General features: G+C 35.9%; 1 protein-coding gene across 2 annotated transcripts in view; it reads right to left on the reverse strand.

Moving 5' to 3' along the window:
- Positions 1–27,103, reverse strand: part of IL1RAPL1 (interleukin 1 receptor accessory protein like 1) — a 921,392-nt gene that overhangs the window by 179,435 nt on the left and 714,854 nt on the right. For both annotated transcript variants that reach the window (XM_072137921.1, XM_072137922.1), the window contains exon 6: positions 10,450–10,524. In XM_072137921.1, coding sequence (XP_071994022.1) covers positions 10,450–10,524 — 75 coding nt within the window. The remainder of the gene's footprint in view (positions 1–10,449; positions 10,525–27,103) is intronic.

The following is a 27,103-nucleotide window of genomic DNA, read 5'->3' on the forward strand; positions in this document are numbered from 1 at the left end:
GGTGGATACTTAACTATTTTAGGGTTGTTTATTTATAGAAATTTATAGAATATATACATGATACATGATTGGTCGGAGCCCCCACTGATTAATAGAATAAAGATGAGAGCCACAGCAATAGGAAATGACTACTGTATAGTTCTTTGCTTAATCTCATTATTTTTTTTTTTAAGAACTAAAGGCTTAAGTACAGTATAGATATATTACTTAGAAAGGAACATTTGCTACTTACTAGTGTGTATATACATAGATATCACAGTATGAAATATGGATAATGACTTATATTGTAGACTGAGAAGCAATTCACACCATTAGCCTTTAAAAAACATTATTTCTATAAAGGGTCAATATGTGTCACACGCAAAAAAATGCACTTTTATTGATTCTCAGTCCTTATTGGAACAGTAAAAAGGTATTTACTGGTAATAAGAGGACCCAATAAAATTTGGGTCCCAAGCCCGAATTTAAAAATGGCATTTGGCTCCAGGTCCCGGTGGCAGACTGAAGTCCTGCTAGTAAACACCCACTATCGGTGCTGGCACTGATAGAATTATGATTATTATTATTAATTATTCTGATGCATATGCTCCGGCACTACCATATGGGTGGCACTGGGCGGACTTGTTTTGGGGAATATACTCTCTTCCCATAATGTCATTGGGGAGTGATGATCCTCCCCAAAATGGCAGTGCCCTAAGTGGCCGGCATGTTAGTGGGGGCTGTGGTGAACTTCACCTGGCCGCAAACTGACTGAAGTACATATCCGAGTTTGGAGCCCAAACCTGCAAAGATTGGTACAGATCCGAGCTTTGTGATTCTGATCCGCTAAACACTAATATTCACCCTTATCAGATCCCCTGAACATCACCATTCCTTCTGTGTTTTTGTGACTTCTGAGGCCACTGACACTGATGGATCAGCTGGGTAGGTCAATAAATGGACTAGACACCATGTTACTGAAACAGGGAGCCAAAGTTACAGATGTCCCTTTATACTTTTTTTAATTCTAGAATGACAATTGTTATGTATTTTGAATTTACTACATTTTGTATTTGTGCTATATCGTAATTTGGACATCATCTTTATTCATTTAAATAATAAATTAGCTTATTTAAATCAGTATCATATACAAGAACACAGACACCCATACTGTTCTATAATACATTCTAATGGAAGATGGTTTACATTACTGAATAATATTCATCTTCTTCCAAGTATTTAATTGAAATAATCCAGTAAGTGACATCTTATTCAATACAGGTTTAATTCATTCAATCAATAAAACTAATAATCTTCACTCACCTGGGAAAATTTTTAGAAAAATTGATTTGAAAACTGGAAAAAAAAATCTTCAAAGCCTAAAGATGATCTTGGCATTTAGCACTGAAAGAAGAGCTTTTTGCCAGGAAGATTAGAGTAAATTATTACAGTAAAATAGTTCAGAAAATGTGCATTGATTTAAATATTAGAGGCAATACTCAAAACTGTCAAAAGTTTAGTATGAATTGATTTAAAAAGATAAAAGAAGCAACCATAAATTGTTGGCTTTACCAGTAATGCCCTTGTTTTATATAAAATACAAATACATAATATGATATTAACTTTGTCAGAAATTCTGTCTGTAAATCATGTAGAATGTATTATTTCAGCACCTAGGACAGCTCATCAGAATCTCTCAATTCATAAATAACCTTTATATACATACGGAAATAACTTGGCTTTACTTATAAACAAGCACATGTGGTCCTTGTCTAAGGAAGGTCATCAATTGGTTCATGCTTTGTAACATTTCTTAAATAAATTTGGAATACAGAAAATAAATTACACTACCCCCACCACTTCTACCCACCCTATTGGTTTGTTTCCTTCTCCATAACATAAAGGAAATGTCTAGTCAGCCAATCATAGGCTACATATATGACCTGACTCCAGTACTAATTATGGAAGTGGAATTTCCTATGTGTCAAGAAAAAATAAAAAGCAAAGAAAAGAACGGATCTAGTAAGCAACTACACTGGAGAAGTCAATAAGAAATAATTGTAAGCTCTAAGCTTCCAACAATGATTCTACTTTTCTACTTGCTTACCCTGCTCTAAATCACTGGTAAAAACTAGGAGGTGGTACCAAATGTGAATACGTGCATAGTACAGAAAGAAAATCACACACAAGAAAGACTTCTAAGTGATGTCTAACAAATTGGTCCTAATATAATTAAATAAATGGATAAATAATGCTGAATGAACAAGTCACCAGCGGCTATCAATATGCACTGAAACCAGAAATCAGTGAAATATTAGAAAAAAGAAAGTGAAAGTTACATGAAATTAGGGAACGGGATAGGCCTGCCTGAAAAGTTGGGTTCTTAGAGCACATTTGAAAGGTTGGTAGTTAGGTATTTGTGTGATAGATCAAGTTAGTGTATTCTAGACACAAGCTGCAGCACGGGAGAAGGTTTGGAGACGTTAGTGGAAGTTATGAATTAATGAAGAAAGTAATCTTAGAGGTTTGACATACACAGGCTGGGCGATAGAATGAGATGAGGACAGATTGGTACTGTGCAGACCTTTATAAATGAGGGTGATTTATTTTAAATTACGGAAAGAGATGGGCAGCCAGTCCAGTTACTGACATAGAATGGAGGCACCCACATAGCCTTTGGATTCATAGACCACTCTGGCTGCTGCATTAAGTGTATATTATAGAGCAGATAGTAAGTGGAAAACCGATTAGTAGGGAGTTACATTAGTCGAGACAAGAATGAATCAGAGCGACAATTAAAGTTTAAGACAGGGACATTTACTCATAGTTCCAGGCACTGTGACTGTGGTCATATTCTTATATTTATTATTCATGGTCACTTTCCTTCTAAAATCAACTGGTCAAATGATTATTATGAGCCAGAAGGTCTCTGGTGGGCGTAACCCGATCCTAGTGCTATAGCTTCACACATGCTTCTTCACAAGATCACAGCAGGCAGAGGGAGAGGTGAATTGCTGAGGGAGCAGGGGGAGGATGAGATGTATTCCAACACAGTGTAACAGCCTGTGAAGCCAGAGCTTCCCCAAGCTTTCCCAAGAGCCCTCCTGGCTTATTAGCATAATTCAATTTTAGAAGGAAGGATAACAGATATAAGAAGATTACCATAGTCACTGTGTCAGGATCTATAAGTAAGTGTCTCTGGTTTATCATGTTTGATTTTTAATGTAAGATTTCCATTAATTCTGATTCTATTAAAAAACACCACATATATAGAGTATATACAAGTCTCAAAACACTCACAGATACTGAGAATCTGTAAGACGGAAAAGGAAAACTACACAATTTATAACAAGATACCAGACGCTACTATCATAGCAAACAAAAGGGAAAGGGAAAACAAATAAACAACAATATATAAGGAAACACATCAGCACTTGTTCTTCTGTTTTAATGGATGCTGTGAATATGATGTTTAATGGATATTTTTATTCACATCTTCCTTATAAATAATAAAACCTTCTACTGTCTTGGTCCTGGACTTTGCAATAAATCTATACAGCTAGATCCTCCTGGCTTCCATGCAAAATAGTTTAGCTATCTTATGGAGGGTAATGGCTTTGAAACATCATATCTTTATAATTTTTACTACTCATAGAGAAGTACAACAAAGTATGTTTTATATATCTATGCATATATTTACTTGTTTATGTTTGTAAAAACTTTAATACACTATCTGTATTGCATTACTAAATGTTGATAAATTATTTTTTTTTCTATTCTCTGTAAATGATACAGCTACCTTCTTGTTGGAGCTGTTTGATATGGTTTAGGGAAGCCCAGTGACCTTTGGCAGCAATGCAATGAACCTGACTCATTGTGGTCTTTCATGCTCCATGCAGGGAGGAAAAGTAACTGAGCTGTGACTTCACTTCTTGTCAGTAGTGGATTCAGTGATCAGTATTGTTATTGTCTAATGAGATGCTTTAGGGGTAATTTATTGGGGTATTTTTAAATCTGGCTTTGTTTTGGCACTGTTGTGATACAAATGCTTTATAACTACTTGCCATTGCGCCAAATGAACAAAGGACAGTGAAAAGTCACTTTGACATAGGCTCTGCTTGCGCCAAATTCATTATTTGCATAGTCTAGTTTTCACAATGCGACTGTATTCATGATATGCGATTTGGCACAAGGTGCAAGTTTTGGTGCAAATTGACGCCAGTCCCTACCCTGGTCTATATTGCGACTTTTGATGTTTTTTTCATGTGACTGTCGAAAACAACCCACACAGCAAGAAACACTGCCAGTATTGGCCAAAGCCACTTTAACAATTCTGACTACCGTACAACTCCAAAGACAGACTTAGGTCTGTAGCAGTTGATCTAATGATAAATTACACCCTATATGTTTTGTCTATAACATAAAAGAAGAAATATAAAGGTGCAGCAAATATTAGCCCTTTAACAGTTTCAGTGGAAAAAATGAACCTTTTTTTATTAAATTTGTAAGCATGTTGAAAAAAAAAATAATTATCACCGAAAAACCTGATAATGTAATTTTGATTGCATTAGCCTGAAACATATTTTTTTTGGTACAGTATTGTATGTACAATATTATCCCATGGGGCATTAAGGATTTCATATCCAGTAGGAAAACCATTGTCTAAGTTTTTTGCCATGAACATGAAAATCAAATAACCAAAGTAAAATTCAAATTAAATCAAAATAATCGGATTTACCATTACCAATGACATCCTGACATTTAACTTGCTGGAAATATTGTGTTAGCAACATAAAACATACACTAAGGTTTACTGAAAAGGCTTTTAGGAAGAAGCCTGCATTGCCAGTCTCCTAGGAGATTTTGAAAGCAGTGAAAAACTAACAGGTTGATCTTTCTGTATAATCCACTAACGACTTGAAATTTATAACAGTCTTTGAAAGTAACTGAATATTTCAAAGCTGTTTGAGGCCATTATATGATTCATTCAGGCTTTACAGATTACACTGATAAAACTGCAGTTAAAGAGATGCTATAGTAAAGAAAAGGAATGGACTAAAGAGAACACATTACATAATATTAGTTATAAATTATCCTAATGGAGGGCCAGAGGCAGATCGAGTCATAAAGGACAAGTGAGAGTCAATGTTTCTTCTATAGGTCTCACCAAATACATATAATAATACATCACCAAAGAAAAATAAAGAAATGTGGAGTACAGATTAAGCTAGCATATGGCTTGAGATAAGGCCACACTTTCCTATTCTACCCACAAAAATAATAATTTATGAAATTTTCAAAACAGTCAATTACCGTTGGATTCCATCTTGATATTTCCAAAAGAAAATCTTGCCCCAAATATATAATTCACCAGTGATTTATGATCAATAAACTATAAACTTTGAAATGTTGACAACAATTTTTTGGCCCGCTCATGATATTGTATAAATTCCTATTGCAATATATCCAAATTGTTTACTGAGTTGTTAGTCTTTAACTAAACATCCATTCCAAGTGAGGAAAAAAAATGTCCATGGTAATCTTGTGATTTTGCCATTTTACCTTACGGTTATTGCTGCTACATTTGGGTAATAATGAATTACCCTTTGGTTATCACTGCTACTTCTTCACATTTGTTAATGTTGCTCATAAGAAAGTAAGGAGAAAAAAATGACATCCATACTAATAATCAACTGTTATTTGGTATTGAACAAAAACAGAGAGAACAATAAAAAGTAAGTAATTAGGAGGTAATAATATAAACATGTTACTGAAAATAAGTTCACTTCAATTCCTTGAATTACCATAATGTTGGTAAGTAAAATTCCCTTGGTAAATGAGGGGTTCTAAGAGAAATTTGCAGCCTCATCTCTTCCCTATTTTGCCATAAGACATCTGCTTCTCTTTTTGTCATTATGCAATCGACAGAATCCCAGGAGTTGTGATAAAGCTGCCAGCAAATGTTAGCTACATTTGCTAACAAGATAAGCTGTGCTCTGATGAATAAACCTACAGTATGACTCTTAGTCTATGAAGTTCTGCCTTCTACACTTAAACGGAAAGGGGAAAACTCAACGCAACATAGTACATGGCTAAAAGCAAGATGTTCGGATAAAGTTTCTGTGACTTCAAGTCTAAGCTCCTGGGATGTTTGAAAGGCATCATGTTATAAAACACTCACAACAAAACAAGCATACAATGATATAGAATATCAATATAAGCAAAAGAAAACAAACTATAAAGGTATTGAAAGCTAGATCAAATACATAACACAATGTTATATAAGTTTAAAAAATAAAAAATAGATACAAAATAAATCTAAGTTCTCCTAATTGTACCATTTAAAATTAATAAATGTGTATATAAGTAAATAATGAAATAATATAAGGGAAAGAGGATCATAAACATTACAATCAAATTGTAAATTAGTTTTAAAAATATGGAGGGTCTGAAGAATAGTATTCATATGAGAAAACCAAACATACAGCATTCAGCATTCAGTAGTCATAAACATAACTGTAAATAAAATGGATGATAAAAATAAGCAATATTTGCTTTACAAATCTTACACGGAAGAATCATAAGCATCATTTTAGGATTAACACACTTTCATAATATTTAGTGTGTGGGGCAGATTTATCAACTATTTATTGGACAGGATTCTGGGGTCATTTGTAATGGAAAACAGCTTTTTCAGGAACCTTGTCAGAAAAAACATTGGAGGGGGATTTATCTTATTTTCCCCTTTTCTGCGTTCTTTTTGCGCCTGTTGTGAGTCTATTTTTGCAACTCATTTGCCTTTGTCGTTTTGGCTCTTTGTCAAATGCAGGGTTTTTTTGTGTCTAATTAGGCGCAAATTTTAAAAAGGCACAATTTGGCGCAATAAGCCTATTTACGCTCTATGACAGGCTCTGCTTTCATCCATTTCTTAATATTAAGTTCCCTAGGTATTCTGTTCTTGTGTCTGTCTCCACACATCCTTTCACCAGAGGCCATTGTGTCTTTTATATACAAATCTTTCCATTTAACAACTAACTTTCACTTACAAAAAGGTTTAGATTTTTCTTTATAAAAGTAAGCTTGTGTTATAGATAGTCTTAACCTTGCAGTTGCAGACAAGCCATAAATTGAAAGTAAAGATGAAACCAGAAGTTGTGAAAAATTTAAAGGTCAGAAAAATCATTTACTTGCTTTGTGATAGAGTGAGACATGTATAATCTGAAACACAGTATTTACTTGATTCAATTGCAACAATTTTATTTTATTATTTTATTGTACATGCACTTTTTATATTATGTGTAAAGGGGTAAGTCAGGATTAGAAAAATATACCTGCTTACTTTAAAAAACAGAAACCAGCCAACATGTGCATGAAAATGAAACTCCACTCAATCGGGTGCAGAAAGACAGAATTTTTGGACAGATGAGGCACTGCTTATGGAAGAAAGTAGCCACCAAACCCTACAGAGGGACCAGAAAGTATATTCTAACTTGTTACATGGTTAACTTGTTGAATACAAATTACTTTAATTATCTGTAAAGTAATAAATTACTATATCACATCTGTACTACTTCCTTTCATCAAAATATCTAGATCTCATTTTATTAATGCAATTATTGCCATGAATATCACCCTGCCTTAATACTGTACGTAGAACTCTTTTCATTTTTAGTAGCCAGCAGACTGCAGGGATCATTTAATGGCAGAAAGTAGTGGAAATTCTGCTACCTACAACCTTTTCCTCCATTTATTGGTTAAAGTGGTCATGTGATTGCTATCACTTATGGTCCATGAGAAAATATTAACAGAGCATCAGAGGAACAGACCCCAGTTTTACATCAAAAGGCAATTCAGAATAATATATATTATTAATATATTATTAACTCCATAGCCCAAAATGACGTACCCTTACGTCTTGTTGCGCATGGGGGAGTATGAAGAGGGCTTTGCAACTTTTAGGCAGAAATATGCACCTCATCCAGGTGAAGAGGAATGATTTTTTTCCATGGACCATGTTTTAACATGTACATTGAAATTATTTTACATGCTTTAATGTTTAAAATGTTGTACATAAACCTGTGGGGCATTGACAGTTTGGGCTTCATTTTTTTTATACATTTATTTATACATTTTTGCATTCACATTTTATTGAAGATGTATTAGTTACTTCTGTGTGGTCACACATGGTGTTAAAATGTGTGTTTTCCAACGCATCACAACTGCTCAAAAGAGATGCATTTTGTAAACGCAATGTTGACAGCAATGTAATTGGGCAAATCTCCTCTTTTTAGCTGTTTTTGAAAACGCAGCCACATATGTCGTCATCTCTCTGGGGTGTGACTAGTGTGCTTAAAAATGCAGAACATGGTCTCGAAATCAAAATTTATAAAAGTGTCCACTCCTGTACATAACCCCCTCATGTGGCTTGTGTCTATGGGGTTTTGAGACATTTGCAACAAAAAATCTCAAGAAAAAACAAAAATTGCGCCTGCCAAGTAAGGCAAAACTAAATACAGGTGGTCCCCTGCTTAAGAACACCCGATTTACATATGACCTCTAGTTACAAACAGCCCTCTGGATGTTGGTAATTTACTGTACTTTAGTCCCAGGCTACAATGATAAGATCTATGAGTTACCTGCAACTAAGATTTATTGTTGATCCTGGTTCTTATAATAACCCAAAAGTTGTAAAAATCCAATTGTCCACAGAGACCAAAACAAATTTGGCAGGGGTTACAATTGTAAAATGTACAGTTTCCCCTTAAATACAAATTCAACTTAAGAACAAACCTACAGAACCTATCTTATACGTAACCCAAGCACTGCCTGTATGTATTCCAAGAAAAAAGACTTGATTATATATTAGGCACAAAAAAGACCTTTCAAATGTCTCAATTATAGACCAAAGGAAAAAAAATAAGATACATGTCCCCCAATGTATTGTTTATATATATATCCTTTTTTTTAAAACACCAATATTCCATTACATCATACCAATAGACACTGGGCCTACCCATTTTATTGATCAGAACACAGCTTTAATGAAAAAAAATCTAAAATCAAAACGGGAAAAAAGGGAAGATCTTTCTCCATTATCATGAGGCTTTTTCAACATATAAAATGACATTTAACCCTTTTTTCTCTCCTCAACATGCCATTTGCAGCATGATGAAGATTTTAAGCAAATTATAGTCTTTTCAGTTTCTATCATTCATTATTTTCATTTCAGAAATAACACATAGGAAAAAGTTTGTATTACTGTCCTCTAAAGCTGAGAAGAAGATGAAGAAACTAAGAGCTAACCGTTGCTAATTACACCATTAAAAGACACTTCTTGCTGTGGGATGTATAACTAGGGAATTGCATGTCCATTTGTCGCAGATGTTTTTGAAAGCTGAGTTAATTTAAACAAAGGGCTAGCAAGTGCTCAATCGGTTGTAGTCCTTTGTGTTGAAATTTTCTCCATTTTTTGTGGCTTTTTATGTAGAAACCATCATTTAAACCTCTTTCTATTGTCTTACTATTTATTTTTAAATGGAGCAGAAACTTTATAGCCTTTCACTGCAAAAAAAAATCATCTATGGAATATAGCACAGTCTAATTGTACCAGCAAAATGATTCAGCTTAATATCCCTAGAAACAGCATTAAACGTGTGTAATAAGTTATGCTTATTATATTCTTTAGGAAGCATGTCAACATAAATTTATTGATGAGGAAATCAGAGACAATATAAGTTCCATTTTTATAGAAAATACAGCATATAAACTATCATTCACATAAACAGTAATAAAAACCTAACTCATGGGTACTATGGGAACTTATATGCTAAGTAGGGCTATACCCACACATGCCAGTCATTACTGAATTATTTTCCAGCTGCTCTACTCATGCCGCCAAAAGTTGACTTTAGAAATAGGTGGAAGTACTTTGGGGGCTTTATCAGAGCACTTCAGGCGACGTCTCCACAGCAATAAAATATACCCCAGAATAGATTCTTCTCATTCTTCCCACTTAAGCTATTTCACTCCTTGGTCCAGTTCTGTGGTGAAGTTGTGGCATGGACAATCAAACAAAGTCGTGGGTGGCAAGTGTGAGCATAGCCCTACAAAACATGGCTATTAACTGGCACTACATTTTTTAAGTAGAGGATGGTAAGCAGAGATTCAGATTAATGCTTAGATTGGTCTATGTCTTTGTAATCCTGCTACTTTAGCAAAGGAAGACTTTTGTGCCTTTTCTAAATTTTTGGTGACTTAGTTGCTAGGGTGAGGTATAAAGTTTTGGATGCCAATGGATAATGGGAGCTATTTGTAAGTCTATTGTCTTGCGTATTCCCCCAATAATAAACAAGAATAAACTGTTGATGCTAAAAAAAATTATTTGAAACATAAAATTAACATATATGGCAACAAATTTCAATTCTTCATTTATTAGTTCTCTTATAGATAAAAGTGGGGTTCATGACTTACCTATCTGAGCTTCTTGGATTGTCAGTTTGTTTTCCAAAGGCTGTAGTAACTTTGGTGGTTTATCGGTAAGTGGTGCTGAAGGAAAACAACAGAAAGTTGACATTAATCTAATAGTCTTAAACACCATGCAAAATGTCATTGATTAATTATTTCACTGCATATAAAATACTATTAAGCTTAAAATAAATATTAGCATATTTAACAAGTCACCAAATCTGTGTCACTCTCTGGATCTAAGCCCCTTTGACAACATGAAATTGTATCATTATTGAATGGCTTGTACGAAAAAGGACCAGGAAGTTAAAATCCGTACTGGGATTTGGGAAACGTTGATGCTATGGTGAAGAATTGATGGGTGATTTATGCCTTTTTTACTTTTTTAACATATTTTTAAGCCAATCTTTTCTGAAAAATTGTATTGGCTTGTATTAAAATTTATAGTAATACAAATCCCATCAACTTGATTTACATGGCAGTTGTGCAAGGCTTTGTTTGTCATATTGGAGGAATACTTAAGGAGACTCTCCCAACCCATAAGATTAGTAAACCTATTCATGGATTCATAGACTTGGTATGAATCAAAATTTTTCCTAATTGACAATTGGACAAACCAATGTCCTGGTTGATATACAAACCTCTCTCTCTTTACAAAAAGATTATTTTGTACATTTTCTAAGAATTATTTCTTTAGAGTAAAGGTTACCCCTATGGTGAATTTTAACCCCTACCCGAACCCTTATGTTAACCCTATTGAAAAAAAATGTGGAAAACTCACAGCAGGACCATTTTATAAAAATAAAGACCAACGTTTTAGAGGACAAGAGGTTGTTATATATCAATTTCCAGAACAATTTGGAACAACATTGGTTCAGACCAATTCGATTCAGAGCTGAATCAATATTTAAAAGAAATTTAGGGAGTTTCACACATCAAATCTTGAATCATTCACTAATCTTAACATACAAGATGCATTCTATATTCCATACCATGAAAAAGTCTACTGACAGATATAAGATTTACAGACTTATACAGCCCTATGAATATATGTTCTGTATAAACTGCAGGTAACTTGTATTTTGAAATGGGGTTGGTCCTAATATTCATGTGCAGTCATTTCAAATAAACATGACAAAAAAATTATTAAGAATTTACAAATAAAGTTATCCTGCATAGAGCAATATATATATAATTTTACAATAAGCTATCAACCAGTTTCTGACTTTTTAGCAAACAGTGAACAGCGTTATTAAGTAACCTGCTTCTTTTTTAAAAATCAATACATCCTGATATAAAAAGAACAAATCCTTAGCGGCAAACGGAACAACAGATGGCACTTGCCAGCATCACTAATAATCAAAATGTACAGCTGTTAGGATCTCTTTTTACAGTAAATAATGATAAAGCATTTTGATCATGTATCATTCTCTCAGTCCTCTGCTCTTATCACTCTCTTTTAAATCCAGTCCAGAATAATATATGGATGAGAAATATGAATTTTTACCCAATTGAAATCCCATTATATTGGAGAGAAAAAAACATTTATTCAATCTACCATAGGAAACTACCTTGCTTAGTCCTGCATTTATGATGGAACTTAAATAGCAGTAACACAGTAGACATTTAATCAGTAAAAATGTTTTTGGGGAAAAAAAATATTTTGTTTGTCCTATGGGGGCAGGGGCATTTATGACAAAGTGTTCTGGTTTCTTGCACTACTTTTTGAGAACGTTTTAACTTTATTTTCTTTCATTGTTTTCTTATTTTACTTTTTTTGGGGGTTGTTGTTATGAGGGAAAAATTCTATTAAAGGGGTATTCCGGGAATATGAACGTATGACACAAAAATCCATGATGATATAAATAAATGAATACAACAATACTCAATGTCATTAGTCACAAAATGGAGCTTAAATAGTTTGATTTTATGATTTAGAAAATTTAGGGCCTCTCTAAAGTAGGTGGAGTTAGCACTAAGATGGCCGCCACTGGAAACTACAAGTCCCAAGATCCTTTAGTTCTCAGTAACTCCTCCTGCCTCTTATGCTTTGCTCCCAGTGATGATGTAACAGACTTTCTTGCTCTGTTACCATAGTAATGATGTGTAACTGCCATCCCTGCACATCTCCACAACACTGGCCATACTGGATGCACTTCAACCAACTGACTACAGCCAAACGTAGTGACATGCCCCGGCAGGTGCAGGACATGTGACCAGCGGCCATCTTCTGTCCTCTGTCTGCTCCACAACGGACCGCACAGGGGAAATTAACAGACTGATTAAAGGGCCAGTAGCATTTTAATTCTCCATCACAGTGTATGTCACCAGCATTTTCTGCTAAGGGGAGCAAAATTTTAAATTACAACTAATTACACATTAGCTTATATTTTGAGTACCCATTTGTATATAAATTATGCTTATTCCTGGAATACCCCTTTAACCTCTTAACACTCTGTGTGATACATGTACTGTTCAGTGGTACACAGATATCCAAATGTGCCAAAAATATAAATATAAGAGAAAAAAAAAAGAGAAAGGACTGGGTGATACTATTTCCCACATACTATCAAATCTGACATGTTCCATCCAACATTGCATTATGTAGGTATTAATAACTTAAACATTTGCTTTAATGGGTGATACTTTTATTATTTATTTCTGTACATAGTCACCAAATTGTGGTGTATGAAATTGTGTTATTGTTGTGTTTTACTGTTGAGATTCCACATGTTCTTACAAGACTGTTTTATCGGCAATCCAGATGCGCATGAGATTGAAATTGAATAAATGTGATTGTGTTGTGAGCTATTATCTTAAAAAATTACCAATTTACCTATAAAGTATTTAATTAAAAGATGGTATAAAATAAATTCCATGAGAATGGTGAGAAAGATGCTGTGTAGAGCCTTACATATGATACAGATAAAGTCATTCACCGTATGAACCATGACCTATACGTGCATAATTATGAACAAGTTTTAAACCCATTAAACAAAGTCAAATGAGTTGTAAATTCCATAAAAATAACATCTGTTTCCATAACCTTTATGAATAATACCACAAATAATATTTGGTAGAAGGACACATTAATGTGTTTTGTTCCGGTAGGTTTAACAAATGGGTTATTGCCCTTACATGTAGATGACCTCTAAACATGTCATTCTAAATATACCTCTATGATGGTAATTGATTTGTCAGCTAATGCAGTCACGCACTTTGCAAAAAGGCTAAAATAAGGCACATTGTTTTATCTAGAGTGCTAGTTATTCCTTTTTTTAAAAGCTAAAGCTATCTCTGTGGGTTGCCTACAAGTGCGGGAACATTAGAAGATGAATAAGAAGAACATTGTAATCCTAATAATCACACCACATGTAGCCATTCATTTTAGAAGACACTGTACAATAGAAGAATTTGACTTGATTGTCAAGAACTTTCCTAAAATTGAACTAGTGCTAAATTTGTATAGCATTAAACTAGTATAATTTTATGCATCATATCTTATATGGTCGACTGTTATAGAATACAAATTATAAATGATAAAAATACTAAACAAATGATATCACAATAATGATTATTTTGAAAAAACTTCAGCTTGTTCTAGCGGATTTGTGTAATATAGATTACTGTGATAATGACCCGAGAAAGCTGTTTATAATATAGTTTAAATAGGTAGGCTCCTATGAATAAACACACCATATATACTTGAATTTAAACCGAGTTTTTCAGCACCAAAAATTGTGTTGAAGAAACTAAACTCGGCTTATACAGGAGTCTACAAAAAAAACCCTTTGTACTCACCTTTCCAATGCACCCCTCAGGTCCCCCTCTTCATTGATGCCGGTGGCAGGTCCTTGCACCCTGAACACGCAAACAATATGACATCAGCCATTTACTGACATCAAAATGTGTGCACCGGGAGCGAGACACTTGGCATACTAGGAATAGGAGGCTGGCTATATAAAGGGGACAGGAAACATGGGATATGGGATAGCTACATACTGGGAGCAGGGGGCTGGCTTCATAATAGGGGGGCATGTGATAGATATATTGTTGGGTACAGGGGACTGACTATATACTGGGGGGCATATGCTGGCTGGTTATATACTGGGGGGCTGACTATATACTGGGGAGCATAAACTTGCTGGCTATATATTGGGGGCATGGGCTGGATATATACTGAAGGGCATGAGGTGGCTATATATATACTGGGTGGCATGGGCTTTGTAACACCGGGGAATGTGCTTACTTTCTATATTTAGGGGGCTGGCTATATACTGGGGCATGTGCTGGCTGTCTATATACTGGAGGCAGAGAGTTGGCTATATACTGAGGACATGGGCTGGCTTGCTATATACAGGGGGACAGGGGCCTCGATAACTATGTACTGGGAGGACAGGGTTGGCTATATACAGTGGATATATGCTAACTGACTATATACTGGGGCAGGGGACTGGCTAGCTACATACTGGGAGGAGGGTGCAGGCTAGCTATATAATGGGGGGGGGGGCTGAATAGCTATATACTGGGTAGAGGCTGTGACCAATGCATTTCCCACCTAGGCTTATACTTGAGTCAATAGGTTTTCCCATTTTTTTGTGTTAAATTTAGGCACCTTAACTTATACTCGGGTCAGCTTATACTGAGTATGTACAATACTATTATTACTAGCTGAAGGGAAAATTAGGCAATTAAGTAAAAAATTAAGTATTTATAAACATGTTAGAAACAGTGAAACTAGCATAACATAATTTATATACTGATTATGGATCGTAAGATTTAAACCCAACTTGACTCAACAGAATGTTTTTGAATTATGCAAGAAAACAATGAGGTAGATAATACAAAATGGTTTTGCTCATGTTGCAGTGCAGGGATAAGTGGAGGTGGAGGTAAAGAATCTTTTATTAAACCCTTTCCTTGGACATAAAGAGAGAACGGTGTATCCTAAGAATGCTTGTTACCTAAACTGAAAATGCTTAGGAAAGACTTTACAAAGACATTGATGCACTTATTATGCACCTTTCCTGCTTCACCAAAACTGGTTGTTCCACAACCAACAAGGCACTCACTACAGATGTCATCCGTTAAGGTTTTCAAACCCAGGGTTAAGTACAGGTGTTGTTTTTCAGTCTCTCGTGGGTATTACTTCAAAGATTTACTTACCTAGTAGCTCCAACACTGCCTTACTGGTCCATCAGCTGTTTATTATATTATATCTTTGGCCTCCGTCCTGCTTCATCACTGACTACCATAACTGTACCACTTTGTTACAGTCCCACAGCTATACATCCAGAGGTACATACATGTACTTCTTCTTTGAATACACATATAGGGGACCACATTCGTTTCTCCTTTTGAGACATACTGGGGGTTTTCCTTTTTTTACATTTTTTACAAATTTTCTTTATTCACTCAACCATTTTTTAGTGTTGCATCTAATTTATCTTTGTTATCTGGCTGTACATGTTTTAAAAAGTTATGAATTTTTGTGCACCGGTTGCAAAAAGTTTCACATTTTTTCACAAAAACTCCACTCCCCCTGTTGGTGTGAGGAATAGATTACAAATTACATAGATTCTCAAAATTTGTGACTTTTTGTTCCAGATTTAACAACCTCTAAGATAAATTCCACCCCCCTTCCAAATAGGCCCACATTTCCAAGATAAATAATTCCCATAATGGAATTGTTTTTGTCGCCAGTAAATAACAGTAAGTTCTGATAAAAATAAAGTTATGTAAGTGTTTCCCAACTTTGAATGTACAGTATCACCTTTATATGGCTATAAAGTGATTATACCGGATGATATTTCCGCTGAACTTCACTAAAGATTGATTCTGATTATAAAGTATTCAATTCAGTGTTCCCTGATTCATGTAATTATATATTATTTATTTAATTTCTTTTGTCCCTAAAAACATTTTAGTGACTTCTAGCAAAGAACATTGATCATACTAAATGGCTAAATATGTATTCACTTGAAAAGCCTCAATTTTACTAAAGCATACATTTCTTTTTAAAGATGGAAATGCAGAGACTTGCTTTTCACTTATCATTGACTATTGGACTATTATTTCGGTAATTATGGCACTTTACATAATTTTCATAAGAAATGCATTTTGAAGAGCCTCACAAAACATCAAGCAAAGCAACTAAAGCAATAACAGATAATATCTGATCATTGTGGTAAGTGCACTACATCCTAATTGCTGAAGTGTTATACTGATCACCACTGCGGCAATTTAATGGCAACCTATAGAGTATAGAAATGACACAATGACCAAACAATAGGAACAATAGGTTAAAAAAGCAACATTCCTTTAGTTGATAAATCCCAGGCCTCTACCCTATTGTAGTCCTAAAATTCTTTCATTGAAAGTTACGGTTCCAAAGAGAAATTGTTTCCACATTGACAACAGAGGTGGATGAAACACCAAACATAATCGACCATCATCCTTGGGTTTCATTTTCTTCAGCTCCCTAAAGCTTCCACCCTATAAAGCTATTCTGCAGGAGACAATTAAAGTGAACCTGTAAACAGGATCACACATTTTCACCCATAGACTTTTTAATACTTATTCCCAATCTTCTTTTGTCATGAACATTATTGCTTCTACTCAGTTTTAACCCGTTATCACCAACTTTGGAAAGCTTTAACATATCCAGGTGATTTTGAGATAGTTTTCTCGTGACATATTGTACTCCTTGTTAGTTGTAAAATTTAAGTTGTTTTATTTTAAAAAAAGTTTTGAGAAAAAATTTTCATATTTGGCAAAACTTCGAAAAATTCTTCATTTTCAAATTATGAAATGTTCTGCTTAACAGGGAGATTGTTAGACTACCCGAAAAGCTTGATAACATGGTTTTGGTGACATGGTTTATAAAGTGTCCTCGCATTGTTCTAGGATGTTATAAGGCTCTTGTAATTTTCATGAAAATCGACAAGACGCACGTTTTGAGGGACAACTGAGCTATCACATGACCTAAATGAAGGCCTAAATAATAGTGAAACCCCATAAATTACCCCATTATAAAAAGTGTAGTTTAGAAACTCTAGAACTTTTTTTGGAAAATATATTTATTTAGGGAAAAAATGTCACTTTCTCAATGAATAAAATTATGAAATGCTCTGCAAAGTTTGATGCCCCATGTGGTGGTAAATTGCTGTATGGGCATGTGACCAGGCATGGAATGAAAGCAGTGCCATTCACAGCAGATTTGCATTTATCACATTGTAAAATAACATTTTTATTTTTTTTGGTAGTGTCTACATATGTGGGCTTATTATTTGTGGAATGAGATACATTGTATAGATAATTCATTTTGGGGGTCTATAGCTCATTCATAAAATTTTATCAACAATTTCAAGGGGGACGCAAACAAAATCATCAATTGTTTTGGATTTTTAGCAATTTTTTGGCTAAGTTTCTTAGCCCACTCATCATAACGTAAAGATAATATTTTATCTTTATTCTTAGGTTCACTATGATTATGGTGATACCTCATTTATATAGGTTTTCTTAACTTTGCTCAATTTTACTGAGCAAAACCAATAATGTAGAAAATCATATTTTTTCTTTGTATTGACAACTTTTCAGAGACATAACTTTTATATTTTCTGTTGACAAACCTGGTTAAAGGCTAATTTTTTTGTGGGCTTATTTATTTGCGAGGAGTTGTTCTTTTCAGGTGTATCATTTTTGGGCACATAACATTTTTTTTATTGCTTTTTAGAACATTTTTGTGAGGGTATTTGTTGATAAATTACAAGTTTTTCATGATTTTTTACGCCGTTCACCCTTGGGGTTCAATATTGCTTTAGATTTATTGTACAGATTAATGATACCAAAGATGTACTTTTTTGTGTTTTACTGTTTTATATACTTTATTTGGTTTTTTTTATACCTAACTGAGGTGATTATGGGACTTTCATTTATTTTTTTATTATGAAATTATTTATTTAAAAAAAAATAACTTTTTAATTTTTTCCACACTTGGACATAAACAAGGCTTGTGCAGGTAGACTTAGGGGTAGCTGGGTGTGAGTTTGTTTTGTGTGCAGCTTTGGCTGGCATGACGGATATCTGAACCAGTCAGTTAATGGAAGGACGTCCATTACCCCTTTTATATCTCGCCCAGTTCCATCGGAGATTGCTGTTTATTATATTCATCCTCTTAGTCAATTTATTTTTCTATTACTTTGCTTTCCTATTCAACCTCAGCACTATGTATTTCACCATTCTCTCTCCATACGATTCTGTCCAACTCCACTCTTGGTTTTGACCCGAGTTGTTTGACTTTGCTTATAAGTCTATTATCTGTGGTTTGTCATTTGTAATAAACAAATGTTGGGGGACAATATCTGTTTGCACACTGTTTATGGGTAGGATTTGGTAGGCTTGATGATCGGGTATGTTTTTGATCTCTCAAATGGATATTGTACCCTGTCCCACTTAAAGAATTAATTAGGGATGGTTTAAGAAACATAACAAAGTACAATCGCCCTGTCCTCTAAAAACCCTACATCTCAACATGATGTAACACCCATGTGATTTGCTGGACAAGAAAATAGTTTAATCCATGAAAGTAAATCTTACAACCTACTGTACAACCATTCTGCAGTATCTTACACACTATCATAGAATATGTTTTTCAGACTTTGCCATTCATTGGTTCAATATAATAATACACTGCACATGGACATGCTCAGAATTATTTATTAAAATAGAAAAATTTGTGTGCAGTCTTATTTAAACTTTCACAAATGACCATTATCCAACTTGTCGAAAATTTTGCATTTTGTTTATAAAAGTTTTGCAGCTGGCAGAAATCATTAGGGAAATAGAAAACTTCCCATCTGCCCTGACCTGTGTGAATGCAGATTAACTGGGAATATAATAATAAAATCCACATTTTACACATAACTCAATAGCAGGAACAATATTTTCTGTTTAGAAGAGAATATTGTTTGGCATGCATAATACATTTATGGTATAATTGCAGCATTAGTTAATAAGCATTTTGTTAGAAGCTACAATATTTGCATCTCAAGCTTTCCTGGAAACCATTAGGAATTTATGAATTTGTATCATTGCCTCCTCCCTTATAGTGAGAGGCAAATGATGCCGCAATCATAAGAGCTATTTAAACTCTCTTCTTTTTGAACCATAGGGTATATTTTTGGTCACAATAAATGTCAGTATGGATCATACACAGTAAATAAATAGTGTAACAATAAGTGAATTATATTGTAAATGGAATTGATATAATTGAAAACATAGGCTAATCTGCGACAGTATAAAGATCTTTCTAATTTGACAAATCATCTTGTGGTTCTGAATAATGATTTTAGTAAAAGATTAATTTAAACATCTTTAGGACAGTTTGACACTCAACAATCAGCCCATAATCATGAACCATGCACAGTCATTTGTCACCAAACCAGAGGAATGGGGTTCTTTTCATCATATTGATAAGTGATGCAAGAACTCACTGCATCCTCAGTCATAGCAGTCATAGACTTTGGTAGGTTCTGGAGGTTTGTTTATAAGTTTGTATGTAATTAATAACTCGATTATTATAATTAAAGTAACTCCAGACAATTTTTTTTTTTTTTGGGGGGGGGGGGGTTCAAAATTTTCCATTTTCAAAATTTTGTGATGTCATGAGAGCAAGGATTATCAAAAAAACTTCATTACAGACAAATTACATCTGATTCTTGCAGCATGGAACTAAAGTAAATTATCCAGAGGGCTTTACCAGAGGTCACAGTGGGCAGAGAGGTCCGTCTTTAACTGGGGGTCATATGTAAGTCGGGTGTCCTTAAGTAGGGGACTGCCTGTATCATGCATGCGCATTATTAGTCTTTCACCGATTATAAGACTTACCTGAGTTCTCAACATCCAAACTGCAGATACCGTATTTTTTGGACTATAAGACGCACTTTTTAGCAAGAAAAAATCTTGATAAAAAGTCCCTGCATCTTATAGAGCAAAGGTCAGGAGGATCATGCACTGCCAGACCCTCCTGCCACTGTAATGGAGATCGGGTGATGCCCTGATATAGAGCTGCACCCGATCTCCCAGTGAAGAGAGGCTCCGTACTGCTCTCCCCTCTCCCCAATGTTCTACAGGTACAGGCTGATCACATGCTTCTTACATCACCACAGGTCTGATACTGCCATGCTGCCCTGGGACAGGTTAAGAAGAAGCAGAATGGGGGAAGTGTGAGTGTGTATGTGTGGTTCTGTGTGTGTGTAGCTGAGCTGTGTGTGCGGTTCTGTGTGTGTGTAGTTGAGCTGTGTGTGTGGTTCTGTGTGTGTAGCTGAGCTGTGTGTATGGTTCTGTGTGTGTAGCTGAGCTGTGTGTGTGGTTCTGTGTGTGTAGCTGAGCTGTGTGTGTGGTTCTGTGTGTGTAGCTGAGCTGTGTGTGTGTGTGTGTGTTCTGTGTATGTAGCTGAGCTCTGTGTGTATCTAAATGGATGAGGCAGAGCTGAGTGCGTGTATCTGAATGGATGATGCAGAGATGAGTGCATGTAAATATGGATGATGCAGAGCTGTTTGTGCAAATGTATGTCTGTGTCTGCTTGTGCTTTAGTGCGACCAACAGGGATATTTTAATTGGTGTAAAATATATTTTGCCTTTTTTTTGGAAGCCTAAATCTGGGGTGTGTCCTATAGTAAGAAGCGTCTTATAGTTAAAAACCCCAGAGGACCAGATGAAGCTGAAAGGGCGAAACCTAGGACGGGCATGAGGTCCTCTGACATTTTTTAACCATTGTGATATGCGCGCTTTTAATATTGTTTGTGAGTATGCTGGAATAAAATTGTTTTTACTCTTATCCTTGGTGATCTGCACCATCTGTCCACATTCTTCCTGATGCAGGACCGGTGCTGTGATCGCGTGCACAACAGTGTAGCGTGGTCTCCCACACGATCCAGTATAGAGAGGTGAACACTGTGACAGGAGGAATTACTGAGGAAATTTCTTCAATCTCCGATCTATAAGGAACTGGGTGAGACCGTTCTGTGGAACTCTCAATTTTAACATTTTATTGTGGAGTTAGAGCACTAGCATTGTTTTTTTATGTGTGTTTTTCTGGCTAATTTGGGAGTTTTGCCAAGTTAGTAGCTCCTCCAGTATTTGCCTCCCTTTTTCCGGATACTGCAACACAAATATTTTTATACTGAATCTTTTGTCTGCTTGGTCTTCTTGCTCTATTCTATGCTGCTAGCAGATTACGCAGCATGTTATATGCAACCGGCTCCCTTTAACCAAATTAGAGCTAGAAGTGTAATCTCCTCTCAATGAATCTCTGTTAAACTAAATGAAAATGCCATTGCACTAATTATACAATATTTGGTTTCTTTAATCAAAATTGTATTTCTTCATACCTGTAAAATTTGCATGTGTGTTCAAAAGTCATACAAAAGTTTAAAAGTATAGGGAATATTTGATAGACTTTGGCAAATCTCAGGTCAATTAAAATTCCAACTGCAATGCAGCAGAGCTTCATACACTTGAGACATCATAGCTTTACAGCTTCATCAATAAGTGGTGTGAAATTGTATTTGCATTAGGATATAATTTCCTTCAAAGCGTACAAACACATTTAAGAGTTATTAAGACCATACCACAAATGAAGAGGATACATACATAGTGTTACATAACATCTTTATTTAGACGTATTGAACCTCTTGGCTAAGAAAACAGAAGTAAAGACAAGCTGACGTTTTTAAGTCTCCAATTTGCTCAATGAGATTTCATCCTGTGACAATACAATCTATAAGTTGCATGGAGTATTTAATAAACTTAACTGTACATGGAGCCACTAAGCAGTGATGGTGAACCTTTTGGAGACAGAGTGCCCAAGCTACAACCAAAACCCACAAAGTGCCAACATGACAAGCAGTAACTTATTGGTGCCAGCGAAAACCACCTTAGGATTAATGCTGGGAAGACCAAGGAGATGGTGGTGGACTTTCGTAAGCACAGTCCTCCTTCTCAACCGGTGGTTATCCATGGGACAGACATTGAGGCAGTGAAGTCCTATAAGTACTTGGGTGTCCTACTCAACAATAAACTGGAGTGGTCAGAGAACATAAACGCACTTCACAGGAGGGGTCAGAGCTGGCTACACCTGCTGAGGAGGCTGAGGGCATTCGGAGTGCGGGGGGCTCTTCTTAAGACCTTCTTCAACTCTGTAGTGGTACCAGCCATCTTCTTTGGCATAGTCTGTTGGGGAAGCAGCATCTCAGCTAGGGAGAGGAGCAGACTGGACAAACTGATTAGGAAAGCCAGTTCTGTCCTGGGGGGTCCTCTTGACACAGTGCAGGTGGTAGCTGAGAGGAGGACACTGTGTAAGTTGAAGTCTATTCTGGAGAATAACTCCCTTCCCTTGCATGAGACTGTGGTTGCATTGGGGAGCACATTCAGTGACCGACTGCTTCACCCCAAGTGTGAGCGTTAAGTCATTCCTCCCCGCTGCCATCAGGCTGTTCAACAAACAAGGCCCAAACAGAAGTAACCTGCGCTCCCCACCTAACCAGTTCCACAGACTAAACATCAAACTGACGATCATTGCTTGTCTCTTTTTTGTCTTTTTATCCCACTTTTCTTTTTGTTCATTTATCCCTAATATTATTGTTGTCATAGTTTGCACTTCACTCTCTGTACCCTCTCTGCTGCTGTAATGCTGTGAATTTCCCCACTGTGGGACTAATAAAGGATTATCTTATATTATCTTATCTTATTGATCCCTGCTGTATCACAGGTTTTAATTGTATTGGTGTCCTGAGTTCACCAATACAATAGAAAGATGATGGAGAAATTTGTATTGTAGCTTTCCTCCAGGGTCCCTTGAAGAGGAAGAACCAGAGGACCCAGAGCGGGAGCTCCAATGAAAATCCATCTGTATTCACACCTTCTTGCTCCTCCTGTAGTCTGGCAGCCAAGGATGTCGCTTTAAAATAGCGCTGAGCTTGACACATCCTGAGCTGTCTTGGATTACAGGAGAAAGCCTTGAGTCTTAGCTGGCAAACTATGTGTTGGGGTGAAGGCCTGGGTGCCCACAGAAAGGGCTCTGAGTGCCACTTCTGGTACTCATGCCATAGGTTCGCCATCACTGCACTAAGCCATGGCAGGGTACATTCAGAAGAACAGTTTGGCACCAGGAAAACTATTGCCAAGACTGCTATGGGAGATGTGACATGCCTTAAATAGTTAACAGGATCTGAACAGATACCAGTTAAAATAAAGAGCATATCAGCCAAAATCCATATCTTCAATCCCAATGGATTTGACATGGAAGGGCCAGGTGGATCTGCAATCAGAGGCAGAGCTTAATTTGCCATTTGACACTCAAGACCTGTATCTAGAGCATCCGATTATGGAGAAGTGCCCTCAGCAGTATGATTTCTTTTCCGATTTCTTTTATTTTTATTTTATACTTGGTCAGCTTTAGGCCACAGACTGAAGGTATCATAAACTAGAGGAGAGGTGGTCCAAAAAGTCTTTAGGAGTGGAAACAGGGTGATGTTATAAAGTGTATGGGAGAGACAGTTTATACAAGGGGTGTCATAATATAATGGATAATTCTTCTGAAGTGGGGAGCATCTAGTCATAGTACATTTTTGAAGTTTTAAAGCATTTTCATTAAAAGCATTCATTGAATTCACTGCCTAAATATTATTAAGTGATACCATTGTAGAAACAAACATATGATTTCAATTGTTAATTATAAAAGGACCCATAAACGGGAAAGTTCTGTATATAGGACTGCAAAACCAGTAAATATGCCCCTTACAGCAGGGAAGGTTTGTTGGGGATGTCTCACTTTCAAATTAATAGCATTTCATGATGGGGCATCAATTGGGGGTTCTACATCTGGTACAGAAATAATTCAGAACCCTTGAAATGTTTCATTCTTTGTTTTAATGTAGCCAAATGATAAGATCAAAAAAGTAATTTTTTGCTCACTAATGTACACTCTGCACCCCATCTTGAAAAAAAAATAAATGTAGACATTTTTGCTAATAAATTAAATAAGAAAAACTGAAATATCACATGGTCATAATTATTCAGACCCTTTGCTCAGTATTGAGTAGTAGCACCTTCTGAACTAGTACAGACATGAGTCTTTTTGGGAGTGATGCAACACATTTTACACACCTGGATATGGAAATCCTTCTTCTTTGCAGATCCTCTCCAGTTCCCTCAGGTTGGATGGTGAACATTGGTGGACAGCCATTTTCAAGTCTCTCCAGAGATGTTGAATTGGACTTCGGTCAAGGATCTGGGTGGGCCTGTCAAGAATTTTCACAGAGTTGTTCTGAAACCACTTCTTTGTTATTTTAGGTTCATTGTCTTGTTGGAATGTGAACTTTTAGCTAAGTTTGAGGTTTCACTATTGGAATTGTATTTGGCAGGTGATGAAGAGTGTTTTTCTCTACATATACCACTTAGAATTATTACCAAAAGTGCAGTCTTTGTTTTATCAGACCAAAGAATTTTCTCATTTTCTCGGGGAGTCCTTCATGGTTTTTTATGTGCCTACTGTATACAGGTTTTCATGTGTCTTGCAACAAGGAGAGGTTTCTGTCGGTACACTCTGGCATAATGCCCATACTGGTGGAGGGCTGCAGTAACTGTATACTTTGTGGAACTTTCTCCCATCTCTATATTTCATTTCTGCTGCTCAGCCACAATTGTGTTGGGGTTCTTCTTTACCTCTCTAACCAAGGCTCTTCTCTGATGACTGCTTAGTTTGGCTGGATGGCCTGGTCGAGGAGAATTGTGGTTATCCAAAACTTCTTCCATTAAAGGATTAGGAACTTTGAGTGCTGCAGAAATTATTTTGTAACCATGGCCATATCTGTGCCTTGCCATTATTCTGTTTCTGTTTCTCCTTGGGCAGTTCCTTCGCCCTCATGATTTTTATGTGCTCTCACATATATATATAGACAGGTGTGTGCCTTTCCTAATGAAGTCCAATCAGTTTATTTAAACACAGCTAGACAGCCAATAATGCAGTTAAACTGTCTCAAGAAGAATCAGAAGGAAATGCACAGCATGTCAGTGTTTCTTGTTTAATAAATTAGCAAAAATATGAACATTTCTGATCTTTTTTCCTGTCAAGATGGGGTGCAGAATGTCCAAATTAATGACCAAATTAATGACCCAAAAATAACTTGTTTGATCTTACCAATTGGCTCCAATGAAAACAGAGAGTGAAACATGGAAAGGATCTAAATACTTTCCGTACCCGCTGAATTTTACTCTGGCATAGAGATGGTGCAACTGAAAAGTGGATAAAATTTAACATACCAAAATATTCAAGTATTTCATTACATTAAACCAAAGGAATGATCCAGCTCAGATCCAGGTAGATTGCAGCATAAAACGAAATCTTTATTTAGACCATTTTAAAAGAGACATGGGAACAGCAAGGAAAAATCCAACGCGTTTCAGACGCTCACGGCGTCCTTAGTCATGGATGACTAAGGACGCCGTGAGCGTCTGAAACGCGTTGGATTTTTCCTTGCTGTTCCCATGTCTCTTTTAAAATGGTCTAAATAAAGATTTCGTTTTATGCTGCAATCTACCTGGATCTGAGCTGGATCATTCCTTTGGTTTCGTGGCTTCTACTCGTCTGGGGCGAGGACCCGTGCTCTCCAGTATTCAGCGTTCCACTCGTGGTTTGAGCTGGACTTTCCTTTATTTCATTACATTGTATCATATTTAAATACTTTAAGGAGACAGATAAAAATAGATAAGCATGAATTAGAAGGATAAAAGGTCAATGATTAGTGTGTTTCATAACTCAAAAATGTGAGTTGGAGTTCCGTTAAATAACAAAATTGTGTCCCTCAAACCTGTAATGAAAACTTAAGAAAAGATGTTTAAATGAGAGGGGAAAATTATTAATTTGAATAAAAATTGACATTTGCATCCCGAACAAGAATCATATTTTGACAGGTTTCCTTGCCATTCATTCCTCTTCACTTTTACTCATGCATAGCAGGGGAGATGAGTTTCATTCTAAATTGACATCCTTATTAAAATAGATTTACCTGAAAATGAGAGCATCGTATAGAAAATAAATGAGACAATTCTGACTGCAATAGTATTTATCCTTAAAATGAAGAAAAGGTTGCATGGCTAAAGGCCATCTTTCTACTATCTATCTACGGAGCCTACCTATCTAAGCATCTACGACATCTATGAAACCAAAGCTTAGCAAAAAAAACAAGCAAACAAAAAAACATTAAGTTTGGTTTGTTTGGTTCCTGAATCTGCAAGCTTCTCTTGCCAAGAATTGCAAATTGCAAATACCACCTTTATGCCAAGTGTGTAGGAAAGTGTTGTGTATAGGGACAGGAAGGGGGCTGAGTCTAGGCTGAAGCCTCTTAGTATATTGGGAGCATCATGCACAGGGGAGGGGGGGTGTTATAACAACTTGCACCCAGTAGTGAAATCCCTCCATATGTAGCCAATTATAAACAATAAATAATAATCAATATGTACATGCAGCTCAAAATAATGTCAATTTTTGAGCAACCAAATGTTACTCTTGGATCTCTTCAAATACTGATATACATGTGAGCATGCGTAAGCATTTTGTAAGCATAGGTACTGATAAGTAACCAGCAGGAGTGTAACT

The sequence above is a fragment of the Engystomops pustulosus genome, chromosome 2 (genome assembly GCF_040894005.1).
Source record: "Engystomops pustulosus chromosome 2, aEngPut4.maternal, whole genome shotgun sequence".
NCBI classification, from domain to species: Eukaryota; Metazoa; Chordata; class Amphibia; order Anura; family Leptodactylidae; genus Engystomops; species Engystomops pustulosus.